Source organism: Saccopteryx leptura, chromosome 3 (genome assembly GCF_036850995.1).
Source record: "Saccopteryx leptura isolate mSacLep1 chromosome 3, mSacLep1_pri_phased_curated, whole genome shotgun sequence".
Lineage (NCBI taxonomy): Eukaryota > Metazoa > Chordata > Mammalia > Chiroptera > Emballonuridae > Saccopteryx > Saccopteryx leptura.
Window position 1 is genome coordinate 78,959,759 of NC_089505.1, and position 20,848 is coordinate 78,980,606.

The 20,848-nt window shown below is 41.0% G+C and overlaps 1 protein-coding gene across 1 annotated transcript in view; it reads right to left on the minus strand.

Moving 5' to 3' along the window:
• Positions 1 to 568: 568 nt before the first annotated feature.
• Positions 569 to 20,848, minus strand: part of LOC136399328 (zinc finger protein 420-like) — a 219,755-nt gene continuing 199,475 nt past the window's right edge. The window contains exons 2-4 of the mRNA XM_066374379.1: positions 12,764 to 12,890; positions 7,270 to 7,343; positions 569 to 4,285 (exon numbers count right to left, since the gene is read on the minus strand). Coding sequence (XP_066230476.1) covers positions 2,006 to 4,285; positions 7,270 to 7,343; positions 12,764 to 12,890 — 2,481 coding nt within the window. The 3' untranslated portion in view covers positions 569 to 2,005. The remainder of the gene's footprint in view (positions 4,286 to 7,269; positions 7,344 to 12,763; positions 12,891 to 20,848) is intronic.

Genomic DNA, 20,848 nt, shown 5'->3' on the forward strand with positions numbered 1-20,848 from the left:
GGCTCAAAAAGGAGAAATGCACCCGCATGTTTGTGGCAGCATTGTTCACAATAGCGAAGATCTGGAAACAACCCAAGTGTCCGTCAGAGGACGAGTGGATTAAAAAGCTTTGGTACATATATACTATGGAATACTACTCAGCCATAAGAAATGATGACATCGGATCATTTACAATAACATGGATGGACCTTGAAAACATTATACGGAGTGAAATAAGTAAATCAGAAAAAAAACTAAGATGAATCCATACATAGAAGGGACATAAAAATGAGACTCAGAGACATGAACAAGAATGTGATGGCAACAGGGGCGGGGGGTTGGGGGAGGGGGGATGGGGTGAAGAAGAAGAGAGGGGTTAGGGGAGGGGTGGGGCACAAAGAAAACCAGATAGAAGGTGACAGAAGACAATTTAACTTTGGGGGAGGGGTATACAGCACAATCAAATGTCAAAATAATCTAGAGATATTTTCTCTCAACATATGTACCCTGATTTATCAATGTCACTGCATTAAATTTAATTTTAAAAAAAATAAAATAAAATAAAGAAAAAAAAAAGAGATAACTGCATAGTGAGTTTCTATAACCAAGAGTGGTGATTTGGGGGAAAGTTTAAGTATACAGACATGCAATGTATAGAAAATTATTCACCTTTAAATATGTGAGATTTCTACCTGTTAAGTAACTTTATCAGCTTTGTTGAATTACCTATGTTGATGCATTATTTCCCTACCCTAATGAAGACATGCACACACATTTCTTTACTTCTCAGTTCTCTCACTCCTACATTACATCTTCAGGTTACTAATGTACATAATGCATTTTTGTGTATCAAACCATGGAAATTTTTTACGTTGACTCATATAAAGAAAGATGTAAAATAATACACATAGGCTCAACAGTTAAAAAGAACTTCCTAATTATACTAGAGTGGATTCTTTTCAATTACTAGAATTTGTGAAGCAGAGCACTGTGATACAGGAGGGTGAGCAGCAGTTACAGAAGAGACCACAAGGCCGATAAAACAGACACACGGATGACTCACAAGCCCTGGAGAAACAGAACAGCCTGCCTGAGTCTACCCGTGGAGGCCACGGGACAATGCCTGAAGAGAGAAGCAGGACCCAGAGCACAAGCCTTTAGTAGGATCCATCTGCAAACTCTTCAGCGTTCTAAAGTTAACTTTAGGTTGTTAAAAATAAAGCATAAAAAGCAACTATTTGGTAAGTTACACAAAGAACACAGCTAAGGGTGAAACATGGTGAAAGCCAGAGGTGGGATAAATTCTATTGCTCACAGGGGTATCAAGTAAGTCTTGTATACCATGTAAAGCTTTCCCATGTTCTTTATGTCTGTTACTCTTCTATCCACTCGTAGCAGATGTTGATTAAGAAGTCAGGACAAACACTTTGGAACATAAATTGCCTTTTAACACTTAATTCTCTGATGGTCAAAAAGGTTTTAAGAAAAGTTAAATGTTTTGCCAAATTACTGACATTTTTACTGTTTCTCTCTGTCATGAATTCTGCGATGTGCAGCATGTTTTCAGTAAAGATAAAAGTCTTTGCCACATGCTTCACATTTGCAAAGTGCCTCTCTGGTATGTATTCTCTTGTTTAGGAAGGTGAAAGCAGTCATTTCATGATTTGCCACAACCTGCAAATTTGTAACGCTTCTCTTGATAACGAATTCTTGAATGTTTACTAAGATTCCCCTGCTAAGCAAAAACCTTAATGCAATCCCTATAAATGTATGGTTTCTGTTCAGAATGAGATTTAAGATGAGTGATGTTTCAGGACAGGCAAAAGGCTTTTCCACATTCTCTTCGTTAGTAACTCTTCTCTCCAGTATGAGTCCTCTGATGTCAAATAAGGTATGAGGAGTAATTAAAGGCTGTGCCACATTCTGGGCATTGATAGAGCTTCTCTCCGATGTGAACTCTTTGATGTTTAATAAGACTTGATGAAATCCTAAAGGCTTTGCCACATTCCCTACATTTCTATGGTTTCTACATCACGTGAATTCTTTGATGTACAGTAAGGTTCGATTTCCGGATAAAGGTTTTGCCACATTCTAAACATTTATGAGACCTCTCTCCAGTATGAATTTTTTGATGCTCAGTAAGATTTGAGGAACGACTAAAGGCTTTCCCACACTCTATACATTTGTATGGTTTCTCTTCTGTGTGAGTTCTTTGATGTTTAGTAAGAATGGAGGGGTGAGTAAAAGCTTTACCACATTGATTGCATTTGCATGGTTTCTCTTCTGTGTGAGTTCTTTGATGTTTAGTAAGAATGGAGGGGTGAGTAAAAGCTTTACCACATTGACTGCATTTGTATGGTTTCTCTTCTGTGTGAGTTCTTTGATGTTTAGTAAGGATGGAGGGGTGAGTAAAAGCTTTACCACATTGACTGCATTTGTATGGTTTCTCTTTTGTGTGAGATGCTTGATGTGTAGTAAGACCTGAGATTTGAGTAAAAGCTTTGCCACACTGATTGCATTTGTATGGTTTGTCTCTTGTGTGAGTTGTTTGATGTATAGTAAGACCTGAGAGTTGAGTAAAAGCTTTGCCACATTGACTGCATTTGTGTGGCTTCTCTCCTGTGTGAGTTCTTTGATGTACAGTAAGACCTGAGAGTTGAGTAAAAGCTTTGCCACAGTGTCTGCATTTGTATGGTTTCTCTCCTGTGTGAACTCTTTGATGTTTAGTAAGAGTTGAGGGGTGAGTAAAAGCTTTGCCACATTGTCTACATTTATATGGTTTCTCTCCTGTGTGAGTTCTTTGATGTATAATGAGAGTTGAGGAACATCTAAAAGCTTTGCCACATTGTTTGCATTCATATGGTTTCTCTCCTGTGTGAATTCTCTGATGTACAGTAAGACCTGAGGCTTGAGTATAAGCTTTATCACATTGTGTGCATTTGTATGGTTTCTCTCCTGTGTGAGTTCTTTGATGTGTAGTAAGAGATGAGGAACAGCTAAAGGCTTTGCCACAATCTAAACATTTATGAGACCTCTCTCCAGTATGAATTCTCTGATGTACAGTAAGAGTTGAGGAACAGCTAAAGGCTTTGCCACATTGTCTGCATTTGTATGGTTTCTCTCCTGTGTGAGTTCTTTGATGTTTAGTAAGGCCTGAGGGTTGACTAAAACCTTTGCCACATTGTCTGCATTTGTATGGTTTCTCTCCCATGTGAGTTCTTTGATGTGCAGTAAGAGTAGAGGAATCTTTAAAGGCTTTGCCACATTCTCTACATTTATATGGTTTTTCTCCTGTGTGAGTTCTTTTATGTACAGTAAGAGCTGAGGAACGATTAAAGGCTTTGCCACATTGCCTGCAATTGTACTGTCTCTCTCCTGTATGAATTCTTTGATGTTGAATAAGGTGTGATTTACGGATAAAGGTTTTGCCACATTCTAAACATTTAAAAGACCTCTCTCCAGTATGAATTTTCTGATGGTAAGTAAGTGTTGAGGAATGCCTAAAGGCTTTGCCACATTCGGTACATTTGTAGGGTTTCTCTCCTGTGTGAGTTCTTTGATGTGTAGTATGAGCAGAGAAACAGCTAAAGGCTTTACCACATTGTATGCATTTGTATGGTTTTTCTTTTTTGTGAGTTTCTTGATGTATAGTAAGAGCTGAAGAAAAGCTAAAGGCTGTGTCACATTCTCTGCATTTATACAGTTTCTCTCCCATGTGAATTCTTTGATGTACATTAAGCTTTGATTTCCCAGTAAAGGATTTGCCATGTTCTAAATATTTATGAAACCTCTCTCTAGTATGAATTTTCTGACAATTAAAAAGTGTTGAGAAATGGCTAAAGGCTTTGCCACACTGTCTGCATGTGTGAGGTCTCCGTTTGTTGTGAATATTTCTCTCATGTAAACTAAGACACGAATGACAATTAAATGTCTTACCAGATTTTTCATATTTATAAAGCTTTTCTATACTATTGTCTTTCTTAAATATATTCCTATCAAATATTTCACTGAAAGCTCTAGTACATAAATTATAAGTGTAAGCTTCCTCTTCAGTATGAATATTTTCTTCTTCAGTATGATCTGTAGATTGTTTAAAGGAGTTGACACATTTACTGTGTTCGTTTGTTATCTCTACAACATGAATAAGCTGATAAATATTAGAATGTAACATCTGGTCAAACACTTTTCCATGTTCATAATGGTTCTTGGGAAACGGAGTTTTCTCATTTTGACTACAAATTGATTCTTGTTTAATGGTTCTCCAATGTTCACTGCATTGATAACTTCTGTCTTCATTATGTATACTCTGGTAATAATCAAAGATAGATATGCTTTTACCGAAAGGTATAATTCATTTAACATTTACATTTATTACCAAACAACTACACTTTGATACCTATTAAACCATGTTTACTGTATAAGATTGGCTCCAAAATTAATGAATATTATAGATCTTGAAATGGAAAAACAAATTGAATGATTATTTACTCCAAAGATAACATAACTTCCTGACTTTTTCAGATTTACTTTTCAAAAACATGTAATAGTAAAAGTATAGTTTTTGGTCTTCTGGGCAAGCCCACAAACGGTTAATATTCTGATCATGTGGGACCACTGCTCCAAGGCTCAGCAATGGAGCCATTTTATTACTGCCTGGAGAAGAGACCACAGAGCCGTTCTCAGTTCCTGTGGGCAGCTCATTCGACCAATCCACTCATGGGTGTGTGAGGGGTAGAGAGAGAGAGAGAGAAGCAAGAGGGGGACAGGTAAAGAAGAAGATGGTTACTTTTCCTGTAGGCCATGACCCAGAATTGAACCCTCGACATCCACACTCTTGGCCATTCAAACACTGAGGAAATGAACCAGAGCCAATTTGCATTTTTAGAAACTAACTGATGACAATGTAGCTGATTTAAAGAGGGAGTTGCACAAATGTATAATATTTTTTACCTATTTAGAAAAAAACAAGTTAACCACAAATAATAGTCCCACTCTGGCCAGATAGCTCAATTGGTTGGAGAAGCATCCTGAAGCACAGAAGTTGCTGCCTCGATTCCCAGCCAGGCCACATACAGGAGCAGATAGATGTTCCTGTCTCTCTCCACCTTTTTCTCCTCCTCTCTTTTGATAAAATCAATGCAATAAGTTGTTTTTTCTTTATTAAGAAAGGTAGGAAGAGATAGAAAACATTGATGTGCTCTTGTATGAACTTTGGGGAATCACACCAGCAATCTGCTCCAGGACAATTCTACAACAAACTGAGCTATCCAGGTGGGACTCAACTTCTTTTTTTTTTTTTTTTTTTTTTTTTTTTCATTTTTCTGAAGCTGGAAACAGGGAGAGACAGTCAGACAGACTCCCGCATGCGCCCGACCGGGATCCACCCGGCACGCCCACCATGGGGCGACGCTCTGCCCACCAGGGGGCGATGCTCTGCCCCTCCGGGGCGTCGCCATGTTGCGACCAGAGCCACTCTAGCGCCTGAGGCAGAGGCCACAGAGCCATCCCCAGCGCCCGGGCCATCTTTGCTCCAATGGAGCCTTAGCTGCGGGAGGGGAAGAGAGAGACAGAGAGGAAAGCGCGGCGGAGGGGTGGAGAAGCAAATGGGCGCTTTTCCTGTGTGCCCTGGCCGGGAATCGAACCCGGGTCCTCCGCACGCTAGGCTGACGCTCTACCGCTGAGCCATCCGGCCAGGGCTCAACTTCTTTTTTATTTTCAGAGAGACAGAGAGAGGCTGGGAAAGAGGAGTGAGAAGGGAAGCATTCACTGTTGCTCCAATATGTTGTCCATTCATTGGCTGCTCTCCTATGTGTCCTTATAAGTGATAAAATTCAGTGTTGTTGTTTCAGAACAATGCTTTAACCAACTGAGTGGTTAACAGGCCACAGAAGAATAAACACTTAAACAATTAATAATATTAATTGTCCCACCGTGGCCAATACCTTCCATTGGTTTCACTGTCATCTCACTATGCAAAGGTTGCAGGCTCAATCCCTGGTCAGGGCACATACTGGAAAAGATCAATATTTCTGATTGTCACTGTCTTCTCTCTCTCCTCATACCACTCTCTCTAAATACAGTGGTATCTTGACATACGAACACTTTAAAGCAATTTAAAGCAAGTTGAGAGATGAGCAGTCACTCGTGGAATTTTTTGTTTTAAGTCACGAGCGGATATTTGAATTTTAAGTTTTTGCCACCCTTCACTAAATGGCCTGCTGAATGTTCTAGAAGGGAGAAAGAAACAAACTTTCATGGAAAGGTTTTTATTTGAAACGGCAGCTACGTGAAAGTGTGGAAAGTGTGGCAAAAAGCCAAAAGTCAGTGAAGAAATTGATAATAATTAAGCAAAGTTAAGAAAATAGCAATTAAATTTAGAAATACAGTTTCATATCATACATAGATGTAAGTTAAATTTTGCAATTAAATGTAGTGTTTAGTGTGTAGAGAGTAAGCTATGTTAAGCAACAGCATGAATTGAAAATCACCTACGACAGTCTCTTTCCCCTCTGCCAGCATCTTTGCCTGACCTTGAAGGTCAATACATTTCATGAACCAGCTTATATCTTTACATTCTTGTTTATTATGTGTGTGTGTTTGTGTGTGTGTGTGTGTGTGTGTGTGTGTGTATGTATTTGTTATTAATAAAGAACAATTTCTTATTTAAAAGCATATACGTGGCCCTGGCTGGTTGGATCAGTGGTAGAGTATTGGCCTGGCATGTGGAAGTCCTGGGTTCAATTCCCGGTCAAGGCACACAAGAGAAGCAGCTATCTTCATCTCCACCCTTCCCTCTCTCTTTTCCATCTCTTCCCCTTCCACAGTCAAGGCTCCATTGTAGCAAAATTGGCCCGGGTGCTGAGGATGGCTCCATGGCCTTCGCCTCAGGTGCTAGAATGGCTCTGACCACAGTGGCGCAAGGCCCCAGATGGGCAGAGCATCGCCCCCTGGTGGGCATGCCGGGTGGATCCTGGTCGGGCACAAAAGGGAGTCTGTCTCTGCCTCCCTACTTCTCACTTCAGAAAAGTACAACAAAATAAAAACTAAAAAAAATTAAAGAATATACGTAAATCAAGAAATTCTTGCGGTTTTTGGAGGCCAGAACGGATTAATTTCATTCTCATTAATTTAAATGGGGAATTCAATTTGACACAAACTGAGTCACAAGATTGGTCATTAAACAAATTAAACTCATGTGTCAAAGTACCGCTGTATATAAATAACAACAAAAAAATTACGGCAGGTTTTCATTACATTTACATGATCAAAACCACACCTTTCATATCTTACCAGTATTGTTTTAGAGAATAAATCTTCTATGCCTGGATTTTGTAACAAGGTCTGCTTGTCTTCAGATGGCATAGCTGAAAGATACAAAACATGACAGTTATGACACAAGGTAAATGAATATATCAGCAAGTATTGACAAAACTACATTTTAAGTACACGAAAGGTGGGTTAAGAGTTCAAGGTAGACTAAGAGACATGGACAAGAGTGTGGTAGTTATGGGGGGGAGGGAAGGAAGGAGAGGGGGAGGGGGAACGGGAGGGGCACAAAGAAAACTAGATAGAAGATGACAGAGGACAATCTGACTTTGGGTGATGGGTATGCAACATAATTGAATGACAAGATAAGCTGGACATGTTTACTTTGAATATATGTACCCTGATTTATTGATGTCACCCTATTAAAATTAATAAAACTTTAGGTATTAAAAAAAAAAAAAGTTCAAGGTAACACCAAGAAAGATAATAATCAAAATGTCACATCAGAGAGAAATAAAAATTTACATCTCATACTAACAATAGCTTCTGAAAAACCAAAGTGCGCAAGGGAAATATGGTAAGAACATTTCCAAATACCAGTTTCAACTTAAGAAACACAGAAATGACAGTGCTGTATGTTCAATGAATTGGTTGCATAGCTGCTTCCTGAAAGATCATTTCTGTTTTGCATGACAGAGTGCCAAGAGAACGGCAGTACATGGTGAATGTAATGCAAAGGCCATTTTAAAAAAAGTAATGGTTTGCCTGACAAGGTGGTGGCACAGCGGATAGAGCGTCAGACTGGGATGCAGAGGGCCCAGGTTCGAGACCCCGAGGTCGCCAGCTTGAGCGTGGGTTCATCTGGTTTGAGCAAAAGCCCAGCAGCTTGAACCCAAGGTCGCTGGCTCCAGCAAGGGGTTACTTGGTCTGCTGAAGGCCTGCAGTCAAGGCACATATGAGAAAGCAATCAATGAACAACTAAGTTGTTGCAACGCACAATGAAAAAACTAATGATTGATGCTTCTCATCTCTCTGCATTCCTGTCTGTCTGTCCCTGTCTATCCCTTTCTCTGACTCACTCTCTGTCTCTGTAAAAAATAAATAAATAAATAAAATTAAAAAAAAAAAAAGTAATGGTTCAAGCACACAGACTGCAGTACTGAAGACAGGTATCAAAAACAGAAACACCTTAAACTGGTGGTGCAGTGAATACAGTGTCAGCCTGGGATGCTGAGGTTCCAGGTCTCAATCCCTGAGGTCTCTGGCCTGAGCATGACCTTAGTTGCCTTGAGTGCAGGCTCAAAAGCTTAAGAGGAAGGACAACAGGCTTTAGCAGGTGGTGGCACAATTGTTGGCTGAGATGTTGAGGAACCAATTCAAAATCCCAAGGTCCCTGGCTAAAGTGCAGATATACCAGTTTATCTGTGGGGTCACTAGCTTAGGATTATCTATGCCCAGTAGGTCACTGGCATAGATATGACCCCAAGGTCGCTGGCTTGTAGCCCAAGTTCACTGGCTGGAGCAAGGAGTCAGTGGCTCAGGTGGAGCTCCCTGTCAAGACACATATAAGAAAGCAATCAATGAACAACTAAGGAGCCCCAATAATGAGTTGATGTTTTTCTTTCTTTTTTTCTTTTCTTCAGAGACAGAAAGAGAGTCAGAGTGAGGGACAGATAGGGATAGACAGACAGGAACAAAGAGATGAGAAGCATCAATCATCAGTTTTTTGTTGCAACACCTTAGTTGTTCATTTACTGCTTTCTCATACGTGCGTTGACCGCAGGCCTTCAGCAAACTGAGTAAATCACTGCTTGAGCCAGTGACCTTGGGTCCAAGCTGATGAGCTTTGCTAAAACCAGATGAGGCCCCACCCACTCAAGCTGGCAACCTCGGGGTCTCGAACCTGGGTCCTTCGCATCTCAGTCTGACGCTGTATCCACTGCGCCACTGCCTGGTCAGGTGATGTTTTTCTTATCACTCTCTTTCTGATTGTCCCTCTCTCTCTGTCACTAAAATAAATAAATTAATTAAAAATAAAACAATAATATCAAGGTTGCCAGCTTGAGCATGGGATCATCATGATTCTATGGTCACTAGATTAATTCAAAGTTTGCTGGCTTGAGCACGGTGTCACTGCCCCAACTAAAGACCCCAAGTCAAGGCACATATAAGAAGTAGTGACTGAAAAACTAAAGTGTCTCAACTACGAGTTGATCATTTTCATCTCTCTCCCTTGCTCTATTAATGGGGGTGGGAAAGTCATCTTAAAACAAACAAACAAAAAATCAGGGTTATTGTAAAATGAAGAAAGAATATAAAAAATGAATAAAAATGTTAAGAAATAAAAGGATAAGAAAGAATGAAACCATAGCATTTGCAGAAGCATGGATACATATACATAGAAGGTATTGTGCTAAGTGAAATAAGACTGTCAAAGAAACACATGTACCATTCGACGTCAATTATATTTGGAATCTAAAGAACAATATAAACAAATAAACAACCAGAAAGAGAGTCACAGGTTCAGTGAACAGAGTGACTGCTGTCAGAGGGCAGGTAACGTGGAAGGCTGGGGCAGAAAGTAGAAGCACTTGAGAAGAACACAGTGGTAGTTTACAGAGCGGTCATGGGATGTAAAGTGCAGCATGGGGACTATAGTAAATAATACTGTATTAACTATGCTGGGTCCCGGAAATATAATGGGGAACACTTTCAGAATTTATAAAGTATGTTAAGGTGTAACCACTATCCTGTACACTTGAAACTAGTTCAAAATAATACTGAATGAAAAATAAAAAGCAAATCAAGAACAAAAAACTGATCTTTAAAAATTTTAAATTTATATACTGTATAAGTTTCAGTGATCAAAATCCTTTATTAACTATAATTTATAAGTGAATATACCCTCAAACAGCAATAATTTTTCATCATGACATTATAAAGCAGAATAAATCATTAAAAAATAACTATCAAGTATAATTGTAATAAAGATATTTAAGTGACATGAGAAATTTTTCTGGTTTATGTATTTCAGCTACTCTTACAAAAATGTGTAGGCTGTAACCCACCTAAAAAAAATAACCTTCATTTCCAAAGAAAAAAAGTATTACAAAGTTCTGAAATATGGACAGACTAATGGAATCTTTAAACATTTCAGATTAAGCACACCATAAAAAGACACATGCTAAGAAAACAAATGAAAAATCTCATCATTGATTTTGCCTGAAATAAACTTGAATTAAGGAACAAAGCGCTTCCTAAATATTAAGTGCCCAATAATGCTGCATCCCACTTCTTACCAAAGGAGAACGATTCTGCATGTTATACCAGCACTTGTGAATCCAAAAGCACAAATATGGCATAAATCTCATCAAAAAGTAAAAACAGAAAAGGACACAGCCCCAGCAACTCTCAAGTGCACAAGAAAGAATTACAGAATGACGGTGATGAAAACAGGTACAGTGGACACTTTTCCACCTCCTGGACAAAACACTCTAAGGTCGCCTATGGCAGTAACTATTGAAGGACTCCATGAGATATGTAGAGACATGAAATTACTCTAATGCAGACAATTAAAAAATAAGACTGGAAATATATTTTTCTTTTCTTTCAAGTTAAAGAAGGAAAGATAGACTTGTGCATGCACCTCAATGTGACGCACATGAAACCCCATCTGGAGCTGTTGTTTTATCCAACTGGGGCCACGGTCACAAGTCAGCTATTTTTAGTGCTGGAGGTGGAGACACCAGAGAGCTGTCTTCATCGGCCAAGATTAATACACTGGAACCAAACAAGAGATGGCTTTAGAAGGGAAAGAGAAAGAGAGTGAAAGAGGGAGAAAAAGAGAGAGAGGAGTGAAGAGTGAAGAAGCAGATGGTCACTTCCCCTGTACGCCCTGAGTGGAATCCATCCCAGGACATGTGTATGCCAAGCTGACGCTCTCCCACTGAGACAAAGTGCTAGGGTCCAGACCAGAATTCTGTAACAAAAATTCATATTAAGCAAAAGAATATTTGAAATTAAAACAGAAATACATGCTCACACTTTGGTGAGATGATTTGTGTTTTGATGAAATCATTTAGCCTACACTCTGTAAGGTCTTGTGGGAAATGTCCATAGGATTAGAAATGATAAATCTGGCCTGACCACACAATGGCATAGTGGATAGATGTGAAACGGGGACATAGAAAACCCACTTTCAAAACACCAAGGTTGCCGGCTAGAGCGTGGGCTCACCAGCTTGAGTACAGGATTGCTGGCTTGAGCATAAGATCAAAGACAGGACCCCATGGTCACTGGCATGAGATAGGGATTACTCCCTGTGATGTAGCTCTCGACTAAGGCACATAAAAGAAAGCAATCAAAGACAACTACAGTGACACAACAAAAAACTGATGCTTCTTTTTTTTTTTAATTTTTTACAGAGACAGAGAGTGAGTCAGAGAGAGGGACAGACAGGGACAGACAGACAGGAACTGAGAGAGATGAGAAGCATCAATCATTAGTTTTTCATTGCACCTTGCAACACCTTAGTTGTTCATTGATTGCTTTCTTATACATGCCTTGATTGTGGGCCTTCAGCAGACTGAGTAATCCCTTGCTGGAGCCAGTGACCTTGGGTTCAAGCTGGTGGGCTCTTGCTCAAACCAGATGAGCCCACGCTCAAGCTGGCGACCTCAGGGTCTCGAACCTGGGTCCTCTGCATCCCAGTCCAACGCTCTATCCATTGCGCCACCGCCTGGTCAGGCAAAACTGATGCTTCTTATCTCTCTCGCTTCCTGTCTCTCTGTCCGTGTCTATGTGTCTGTCACAAAAAAATAAAACAAAACACTCCAAATGAGAAAAAACAGCTTATCATGTAATTCCTCTGGTACGTGCACAGGTTTTCTGTGGTCCCCAAAGCTATGGAAGGGGCATCATCATGGCAGCTCTCAGTCCAAGGGGAAAACTTAGCCCCCACTGCTGATGTGATGATGGAGGTCACTGGAGCAAAAGCAGAGTCCTGAGAGGATGTGGGAACATGGGACATATTGGAGACCAGCTGTTCCTCTATGACAGCAACCAGAGTACACTTGGGCTTCTCACAGCCCTTTCCACTGCAGCAGCTTCCCAACCACACTGTAAGGTCTGGCCTCCTCCATGACCTTTAGGTCTCTTACCTGCCTCATCTGCTTCCTCACCCCACCTACCTGGGTGGAAGGATACGTCATTTTCCTTCACAGCTCCAATTCCTAATTCATTTTGTGCCCAGGTGAGAAGACATGGTACAATATTACAATGTTCTAGAAAATAACTTCCCAAAATACGTGTTTTCTGATAACACCATAATTGTTCTAGAAACATGTAAGTTTTCATACACTGAGTTCTAATTAATGTGCATCATGAAGCCTTTGTTTCTACAATAGCAAACCCCCATATTTGGTCCCTGATGGTAGAACTCTAAAATCTACCCTGCAAGGCAGAAGCTCCCATGTGATGTTCCCACTAATGAAGAAAACAGGAAGGAATTCATCCTCACCCAGGGAGACCAGGTTCCTGCAGTTCTCCAACATCACATCCGTGTACAGTTTCTGCTGAGCTGGGTCCAGGCTTTCCCACTCTTCCCGAGAGAAATCTACAGCCACATCCCTGAAGGTCAATGGTTTCTGGAAGAAAAGACACATTAACAGAGGTCCATAGTGTCAGTTCATGATGCCATCCAACATGAAAACAGGGTTAGAAGTGGTCTTGTTCTAAGAGAAAATGATCCAGTAAGATCATTTTGCCCAGCAATATATATTTTTTCTGAGTGTGTGTGAGAAGAGGGTCACACAAACTGATTTGACAGAGATGAGAACCATCAACTGAAGATGTGGGGCTTTTAGTTGTTCATTCACTGCTTTCTGCTCTGTGCCTTGACCAGGTGGCTCTAGGTGAGCCAGTGACCCGTTGCTTAAGTCAGCCATCTTTGGGCTCCTGCCAGCACCCATGGGTTAACAAGTATAACCCCACTGTGAAGCCAGGGACCCTAGTTTGAAGTCAGTGACCTCGGGGCTTTGAATCTAATACCTGTGTCCCAGGCCAGTGTGCCTTATCTACTGTGCCACTACTTGGGTAGGCGACAATGCTCTTTCTCAAAATTTTTTTTGTCGTCCTTTGTTTTTTAATCTTTCACATAGAAATATTCTCTAACTTATTTTTTAACACTGAGTAATGACAATGTACATATCCAAAAATGCACTACGCAGACTTGACTTTACAAGAAGATGAATTTTAAAATTAAGGCATCACTGTGACCTGGTAGATCAGATGGATAGAGCATTCTCCTAATTTACCAATGTGGCAGGTTTGATTCCTGGTCAAGGCACATACAAGAAATCAACTAATATATAATAAATAAGTGCAACAGAAAGTTTATGTCTTTTCTCTCTCTGTCTCTAAAATTTATCAGTAGAATTAAGGTATCAACATAGGCATGTGGATTTGTCAGTGTTGTATGTGTATCACTCATGATCAGTTGTGTATATCATATTTGTCAGGTGGAAACGTCACAAGGTGGAAGTTTAAGTACTTCTTCAATTCTGACGTGGGCAACAGTGTACTGCACTTTCTAAAAATGGTGATTCTCACTCAGGAGTCCTGGGATGGGGCCTGTGTTTCCACAGCTCTAACAAGCTCTCTTTTTACCAGTGACACCAAAGTCTCCAGTCCATGTGCCATACTCCTCAATAGCACAGAGAAAGAAAACAAAGGAAAATGCATACATAACTTCAAGCTAAAATTTTTTTTACATTTCAAGAAAAAAAATTTAATCTGGATGGCTAACATCAAGTGTTGACAAGAAAGGAAAGCAATCAGAACTCTCAGTCATTGCTGGTGGAAGTGCAGAGTGGAGCCACCGACTTTGGAATTCTCTGCAGATTCTAGCAATGGCTCCAGCAAACTCACTCCTAGGAATATGCTCCAAAGAAACACATGTTTATGCTCACCAGGAGTTATGCACAAGAAAGTTCATAGCACTGGAATGTATAATAGTGAGAAACTTAACACAGCCACCACAACAGTGAAGAGAAAAGGACTGCTGATTGACAGTATGACGTGGGTGAATCTCACAGACATGCTGAGCAAAACAGCAGACAGGAAAGAGCACATCTGTGTAATTCCATTTATATGAAATTCAAAACAGCAAAACTAATATGTGAGGATAAATATTGTCCTGCTTCTGAGAGGAGTCTATTATCACACTTAATACCTTAGATCTGTGCACTTTGTTGAATAGAACTTATGCCCCAATAAAAATATAAAAGATATTTACTGTTTTCTTCTTTCTAGAATTACTCATTATCTATTCATTCTTCTCCTTCTCCTCCTTCTCCTTCTCCTTCTCCTTCTCCTTCTCCTTCTCCTTCTCCTTCTCCTTCTCCTTCTCCTTCTCCTCCTTCTCCTTCTCCTTCTCCTTCCTCTTCTCCTTCTTCTTTAGAGAGAGAGGCAGGGAGAAACAAAGAGACTGTTCCTGTATGTGCCCTGACCGGGGATTGAACCAGTAGCCTCTGCACTTCAGGACAACACTCCAACCAACCGAGCTATCTGGCCAGGGCTGTCTGTCTTCTTTTGGAAAAGATTTAAGGTGTCTTACAAAGGTGTATGGTATTGAACTGTACTTATAAGTGAAGAATTCTGGGTGATTCTAAAATGAAGGCAGAAAAATGAAATGCAATGAGATGTGCAGGTAGTCCTCAGCACTAATGCCAAGCAGTTCTGCACTCTTTCTAGGGGTGAACTGAACAGAGCATCCTAGCAGTCAAGAGAAAGAAGAAACACCTCAATTCCACATCCAGAAACTGGTAGTCCAGCCGGTCAGAAGCACCGAGAGACCAGAGAGAAATTTCCCCTGTGCCGTCTCAGAAAAAGGCAACTATGCAATCAAACCTCTTTGTGCTGTTTAAACATCCTATTTGGGACCCCGGATCTCTGAGTTCCTTTTGGCTACATTTTCACTCCTATGCATGGCATATCCCCTCAGAGAACTTAGGGAGAGGCAGCAACCCTCTGACAGGCAAGGTCCCCTCTGGACCGTTCTGTGGGACCAGCACCAGACCCTGCTTACTTTCCTGGGTGTGGTTTGGGGGAAGCCCTGCTCATGACCGCTGGGTCTCTGTTCTTGGGGGTGCCTGGCTTGCCATCCTGGTTTCTGGACCCTGGGTGTGCCTCCTCAGCCTTTGCTTTGCCACGCGGCCGCTCTCCTTCCCTGTCGTTGCTCCTCGGTGGCCCAGTTCCTTCCACAGACACAGCTCTGCTTGGAGCAGCTCCGTGCGTGCTGGACTCATTCTGCTTTGGCATTTGCATTAAGGGATCTTTCCACTTTCTGGCTCCAGTTTTTGAGTTGAATCTGTATTTTGCCCCAGTAACTGGGTCTATGGCTTCACCATCAAAGACAGTGCTCATCTGGATGGTTTCCACCACAACTTCTCTATTTGCATTCTTCATTTCTCTGTTCTCCATCTCCTTCTCTCTGCACAAACTCTACACAAACTGGCTTCTCCCTTCAGCACTCCACCATCTTGGCTGCTACTCCTCTCCTCCACGTGGCCTTTCTCTGCTCTCCTCCTAGAATGTCCAAGCTAAAATTTTAAAAGGATTTCTTGTTCTCAAGGAATAGGATGCATAGCAACCACAAATTTACTATACATAATCTTAGAACTAGGTCTTTCTTCTTTTTCTGTGAGACTGCTTTGTGAAACAAACATACAGCGAAGAAAAGACATTGCATTTTACTTGAAACTTAATCTACAATTTCTCAAAAAAAACTGTACAAACACTGTCTAATACTCATAAGAAACCTCATAAACATCTCAAGACGTTTCCCTAAGTGATAATAACAAAAACTTCTTAAGAAGAAATAGCTCAAATCATGTTAACATGTTATGCACACAGACATAATAGAAGAACTAGGTACAGTTTGATAGTGATAGACTCAGACCTGTGCTGGTGCAGTGGAAAGTGTCAACCTGGAAAAATGAGGTTGCCGGTTCAAGTCCCTAGCTTCCCTAATGAAGGCACAAATTGGAGTTTATGTTTTCTACTTCTACCTTTTCTCTACTTATTCGTTCTTGCTCCCTCTCGTCTTTAAAATGAGTTAATAAAAATCTTAAAAATAAAGTAAAATAAAATGAAAGATATTGTGGTTCTGTAGTTTCATAAATCACTTGTGAATGATACTCATTTTATTTTCTTTTTTCTCTGACACAGCGAGACAGAGAGAGGGATTGTCACGAAAAGAGAGGGAGGAAAAATATCAGTTCTTAGTTACGTCTCCTTAGTCGTTCATTGATTGCTTTCCCGTGTGTGCATTGACAAGAATGGGGGGGGGGGAACTACAGCAGAGTGAGCAACTCCATTGCTTACTGCTTGGGGCAAGCCACCACCCTTGGGCTTCAAGCCAGAAAGCTTTGAGTTTAAGGAAGTGACCATGGGGTCATGTCTATGATTCCATGCTCAAGCTGGTGACGTCGGGGGTTTGAACCTGGGTCCTCTGTGTCCCAGTCCAACGCTCTATCCACTGTGCCCCCTACTGGTCAGCTGATACTCATTTTTAATAGACACAGTAGCAAGAACATCCATAATAACAGAAAAGAATTTAAAGGAATTGATTTTTTGTCTCTAATTTTTTGAAAAATTTTATACACATTTGTGGAGAGCTCTGCTGTGACACTGTAGGCACACAATATGAATAAGGAAATTATCTGAAAATGATCAGAAAAATAGTAATTTTTGCAAATGTCCATCTACATGTATGCTCCACATTCTGAACTTTAACACTCCCTTAAAATGGCAGGACGTTCTCAGCAATCTAGTGAGCAGGTCTCTTCTAGCTGCTCTTCTCTGTCAGAACCTCCTCAGCTATTCTGACCCATATAAGGTGCATTTCCTTAATCCTGTCCCTCAGAGGTGATCTGCAGCCATGTTAAACTGAAGCCTACATTCCCTTCTTACTGATTCTCAAGCCTCTGACTCATCCTCATAAGGATGTTGGACACAGTTACCATCCCAACTTGATGTCACAAAGGAGATATTTCTTGTATTTGAAAGTGATTACAGAGTAATGGTGGGATGAGAGATACCCCTGATCTCTCCTTTTAAAATTACATCAAATTGAACAGCTTTAACACAGTAAAGTAACCCCAGCTGAACTCACAGTGCACCTGAAAGATCCCCACACCAAATGAACTGAGTGTATGATGCACTGAGAATAGGAGTGGAAGATATAATGCCCCCAAGGTCAGCTGTGAATAGGAGAGGAACCAGCCTTACCAGTTTTTTGGTGGTTTTTTTTTTTTTTTTGGCTGCACTGTAGGAATGAGTAAGGGCCATGTTGCCTGGGTCTTGTTTACTGTGAAATGAACAGTGAGGTCAGCAGTGCCTGAGCCTCCTTCAGATAGGAGAGGCAGAGAGGCAGAGAGGCAGAGAGGCAGAGAGGCAGAGGAGCAGGTGCTGAACTAAGGTGGGGAGAGGGGGAGGGCTGGGCTCAGGGTCCCAGCAACACTTTTTGTGGTCTGCCTGTGGCCTACTCTCAGCACCAAAACAAAGTGCAGCGCCCCAGCCTCCCAGATGACAACTCGCTCACCTCGCCCATGGGAAGAGTGGCAGTGCCAGACCCCACTGCTAACTCTCCAGAGCCACTCTCTCCACTGAGAAACAGAGCTACTCCACATCGGGTCCCCTGGATTCTTGAGACATGTGGAGGAGTGCCCAGAGACCTCAAATCGCCACTGCAAGAAACTTAAAGCCACCAAGCCATTAAGCTGGACCTGTAAACCCTCACAACATACCACACACACCAATGACTGCGGTCCTGCCTACATCATTAACAGGAAGGTCATAGGAGTTCTTCCCAAGAATCTCAGAGCCAAAATTTGCAGTACAGCAACACCGACCACAAAATAATACTAGTCTTGCCTGACCAGGCAGTGGCACAGTGGATAGAGCATCAGACTGGGATGCCTAGGACACAGGTTCAAGACCCTGAGGACACCAGCTTGAGCGTGGGCTCATCTGGTTTGAGTAAAAGTTCACCAGCTTCGAACCAAGGTTGCTGGCTTGAGCAAGGGGTTTCTTGGTCTGCTGAAGGCCCATGGTCAAGGCACATATGAGAAAGCAATCAAAATACAACTAAGGTGTCACAATGCGCAATGAAAAACTAATGATTGATGCTTCTCATCTCTCCATTCCTACCTGTCTGTCCCTGTCTATCCCTCTCTCTGGCTCTCTCTCTGTCTCTGTAAAAAACAAACAAAAACTAACCTCATAAACTGAAAAATAATTTTTTTTTTTTGTATTTTTCTGAAGCTGGAAACGGGGAGAGATAGTCAGAGAGACTCCCGCATGCCCCTCCGGGGTGTCGCTCTGCCGTGACCAGAGTCACTCTAGTGCCTGGGACAGAGGCCAAGGAGCCATCCCCAGCGCCCGGGCCATCTTTGCTCCAATGGAGTCTTGGCTGCGGGAGGGGAAGAGAGAGACAGAGAGGAAGGAGGGGGGGGTGGAGAAGCAAATGGGCGCTTCTCCTATGTGCCCTGGCCGGGAATCGAACCCGGGTCCCCTGCAAGCCAGGCCGACGCTCTACCGCTGAGCCAACCAGCCAGGGCCTGAAAAATAATATTTTATTTTATTTCTTTTCCTCATTTTATTTACTTTCATTTCTCTTCTTTATCTCGTTTGAATTTATCTTTAATTTTTATTCTTTTATTGTATTTATTTTTGTTTGTGATTTTTTTCCTTTTTTATATTTTTCCTTTTTTTTCTGTGATTTTTTATTTTACTTAGCAATATATAAGTATCTGCCTGACTTGTGGTGGCGCAGTGGATAGAGTGTCGACCTGGAAATGCTGAGGTCACCGGTTTGAAACCCTGGGCTTGCCTGGTCAAGGCACATATGGGAGTTGATGCTTCCAGCTCTTCCCCCCCTTCTCTCTCTCTGTCTCTCCTCTCTCTCTCCCTGTCTCTCCCTCTCCTCTCAAAAATGAATAAAAAATAAATAAATAAAATATGTAAGTATCTAACATAATAAAGAGCATATATGAGAAACTATCAGCCAATATCATACTAAACGGAGAAAAACTGAAAGCTTTTAGAATAAAATCAGGAACAACACAAGGCTGCCCAGTCTCTTCACTCCTATACAATATAGTGCTAGAGCATCAGGGAAGAGAAAGAAAGAAAAGGCTTTCATATCGGGAAAAAAGAAGTAACGGTATCATTTTTCCAGATGATATGATCCTGTATATAAGACACCCAACACCCTGCCAGTTGGCTCAGTGGTAGAGAGTTTGTCCAGCATATAGATGTCCCGGTACAATTCCCTGTCAGTGCACACAGGAGATGCACCCATTTGCTTCTCTACTCTACCCCCTCACTCGCCCCTCTTTGCCTCCTGCAGCCATGGCTCGATTGAAGCCAGTTGGCACTAGGCACTGAAGACAGCTCCATGGTCTCTGCCTCAGGTGCTAAAAAATGTCTCCAGTTGCAATGAAGCAAGGTCCCCTGATGGGCAGAGCATCAGCTCCTAGTGGACTTGCCAGGTGCATCTTGGTCAGGGGCATCCACGGGTCTGTCTCTGCCTCCTCTCCTCTCACTGAAGAAAAAAGAAAGAAAACCCCAAAAACTCCACCAAAAAAATATTGAAAAATATAAACCAATGCAATAAAGTTCCAGGATAGAAAGTCAACATACAAAAGTATATTGCTCTCACATCTGCCAAAGATGAAACTCGAGAAAATGAACTGAAAAAAAAAAACTCCCTTTACAGTTGCAACAACAAAAATAAATAAATACCTTGGAATAAACTTAATAAACAATGTAAAGTTTCTGTATAGAGAAAATTACAAAGCATTATTAAAAGAAATTGAAAAGGACACTATGAAATGAAAAATTATTCCATGTTCATGGATTGGAAGGGTCAACAGAGTAAAAATGGCCATATTACCCAAAGCAATATATTTAATGCAATCCCCATCGACATCCCCAAGTCATTTTTTAAAGAAATTAAACAAAGAATCACCATGATTCTATGTACCCGTAAAAAAAAATCTGAATAACAAAAACAGTCCTGAGAAAAAGAAAAACAAACCCAGAAGTATTTCAATACTTGACTTCAAATTATACTACCGCGCCATGATAATCAAAACAGATTGTATAGGTAGAAAAGTAGACCCACAGACCAATGGAAAAGAATTGTGAGCCAAAAAATAAAACTACATATATACATATGGACTAATCACCTTCACCAAAGGAGCCAAAACCACACAATGGAGAAAACAAAGCTTTTTCAACGAATGGTGCTGGGAAAACTGAAAAGTCACATGCAATAGAATGAAACACTTTTGTCCCCTTGCACAGAAAGTAATTCAAAATAGATCAAAAAACTAAATGTAAGAGGTAAAACAGTAAATTACATAGAAGACAATATAGGTATTAAACTCACAGACCTTGGCCATACACAGCAATTTATGAATATGACCCCAATGGCAAGGGAAGTAAAGGTAAAAATAAGTGAATAAGACTGTATCAAACTAAAAAACTTCTACACAGCAGAAGAAACAGACAACAGAACAAATAGGCAGCCAACGAA